Here is a 2500-nt window from a genome sequence, read left to right on the forward strand (position 1 = left end):
TGTATTTGCTTTAATACTCTCTGTGTTTAAGTAACATCATCTGGTTCAGTAAGAAACCGTAAAATTTACAACTGCTAGCGCTAAAGCTTGGACATGTGCAAAACCGTGAAACTATCCCTTTAAGGTGGATGAAGGGAAGAAATGGTCAAACAAACCCTTAAATATTGGAAAAAAGTTTCTCCTCATGGCACCAAAAAGGAATATTACCATAGGTTAGTCATTATACTGAATTAAAGGGAAAAATGTCTCCAGGTGGCACTATTTGGAGGAATGCCACCATTACGCAGTCATAAGTCTTTAAAGAGAAATGTCAAAATGTCAAAGCTTACACAGCTTTTCTAATAGGCTCTTGTGGATCACTGCATGACATGCCTTATGATGAATCTTTTTATTTTGATCCCCAGGATTTTCATTTTCAAAGTTAGTGGGTATAGTGGACTTACTTTGCCATTCACATGCTCCTAACTGAAACACTTCCACTGATAACTCTCTTGAAGACGATAGAATGCCTTTGAAGCCACCAACCACATAAAGGGCTTCCTGAACGCATACCATGTTTGCAGCTTGACGACACACCTTGAGGTTACTCATGACTTGCCATTCATTAGTTGATGGGTCATATACCTCACAAGACTTCAGTACCTCATTTTTATTTATGCCACCTGCTATGTAGATCTTGCCATTCATGGCTGCTCCAAAAGCATTCCATCTTGCCTCATTCATAGCTGCAACCTCCTCCCATGTGGCCAAAATAGGATCAAACCTTTCCACTGTTTTATATGAAGGACCACTTCCTCCTGCTAAGTACAGGTGTCTTTTATCACTGACTAAACAAGCTCCATAGCGAACAGTTGGTGGATCAGCTACAGCCTCACATAAACTCTCATCAAACTTATAGAGAAAAATGGTGCTACCAAGTAATGCATAGATGCAACCATCTAGAACTGATAAACAAGAACAATCATCCCTGCGATGCCTTCCTTCAACTGTCCCCCAGCAATTAGTTGAAGAAAGAAAGTATTCTATTACTCGAGATTTTCCTGGTCCAACACGCCGTCCACCAAAAATGCAAACTTTATCTCTGTATTGAACAACAGCATGATCTTGATGTTCAAATAACATGTCTGGAAACTGATACCAAATGTCTTTCTGGGGTACATAGCATAAGGCTGTCCTGCCACCACAAACAAAAATCACATCTGTGTACCTCTCCAAGCACTTCCTAGGTGGCTTGGCAGCATCCTCGCAGAAGGGATCAAAAATGCACTCAATGGATCTCAACACAAAATTCAAAGTCTCCTTGCTAGTCGCTACCAGTTCTTCATTGACCAATTCGTTGGAAACAAATTTGCGAGATATGGATTGCAGACGAACTTGACTAAACAATTCAGCAAAGTTGCTTTCTCGTTCACTCTTCTTGTGAGTCACCCACTTAACTATTCCCTTAAAAATTTCTTCCTCGGAGGCGACAGTCACATCATCACTGGAAACCCATTTCATGACTTGCACAATATCCAGCTTCAGGAAGTCATCTGTTTTCATGACTGAACTGAAATTTGAGTTAATAAACCCACAGGACTCCGCCATTAATTCCAAACACTGATATTTTTCGGCAAAGTAATAATTGAAAATGCAGTTTTCAATTATAATGTTTTCCTCCAAAACATTAGAAGCCAAAGTTTTCAAACCTGGTAAAAGAAGATAGTCTGCTACTGCGACTAAGTCGTGAGCGTTCTCCTTAGTGACTGCAACATTACCGGTGTACATGTATTTAAAAACTTCTTCCATGACTGACCCCGTTGCTTCTTCAAGTTCTATCCTGATCAACTGTTCCTTTCCCTCTCTCATGTCACTGACCAGAAGTGAAAGAAAAAACGGGCTTGCTGCTCCTAACACAAGCCTGTGAGCTTTAAGCTCTTTGTCTTTCACTGATACTGTTACATCGAAGAAACTCTCTTTTCTTCTCAGAGCATCCAGACGATAGATAAGTTCCTGACAGTGTTTTGATGGATCTGATGGCATTGGCTGTGAAAGGTCCGCCATATTGGAAACCAATGCGGAAGTGTTCAAATCTTCGATTTCGTATTCAGTTGCTTCTGCATCTTCTTCAATACCGATACTTGCAGAACTTTGCAACATGATAATGCGTTGGTTAAGAAAATTAAAAAAAAGTTAGCACGCTTATATTATAAGAGAAGAAAATACAGAAGGTGTGATCACCAGCCTCAAACCCAGTCTGTCTCTCTGTCAAGAGGCCTGTGTACGATTCCCGTGTACATGCCTCAAGCATAAACTCCTACCATCTCCCCCCACACCCTGGAAGAAGGTGGGAATTAGTTGGGAAAGTAAAGGGATTTGAGACAAAATACAGTCCCCAGGTGGTAGGGGATTGGTAACTTTCGTTTTAAGCAGCCCGGGCAATAGTCTCCTTCGCAGCCGTCTATCGGGTTGTCACGCTCCCTCCTCCCTTTCGAGGAAGCGTTGCGTGACACCCCGAAAT

General features: G+C 41.4%; 1 protein-coding gene across 1 annotated transcript in view; it reads right to left on the reverse strand.

Moving 5' to 3' along the window:
* The window catches only part of LOC138026161 (kelch-like protein 3), a 21800-nt gene extending 19565 nt beyond the window's left edge, over positions 1-2235 (reverse strand). The window contains exon 1 of the mRNA XM_068873377.1: positions 275-2235. Coding sequence (XP_068729478.1) covers positions 319-2139 — 1821 coding nt within the window. The 5' untranslated portion in view covers positions 2140-2235 and the 3' untranslated portion in view covers positions 275-318. The remainder of the gene's footprint in view (positions 1-274) is intronic.
* Positions 2236-2500: the final 265 nt, after the last annotated feature.

Source organism: Montipora capricornis, chromosome 12 (assembly GCF_036669925.1).
Source record: "Montipora capricornis isolate CH-2021 chromosome 12, ASM3666992v2, whole genome shotgun sequence".
Classification (NCBI taxonomy): domain Eukaryota; kingdom Metazoa; phylum Cnidaria; class Anthozoa; order Scleractinia; family Acroporidae; genus Montipora; species Montipora capricornis.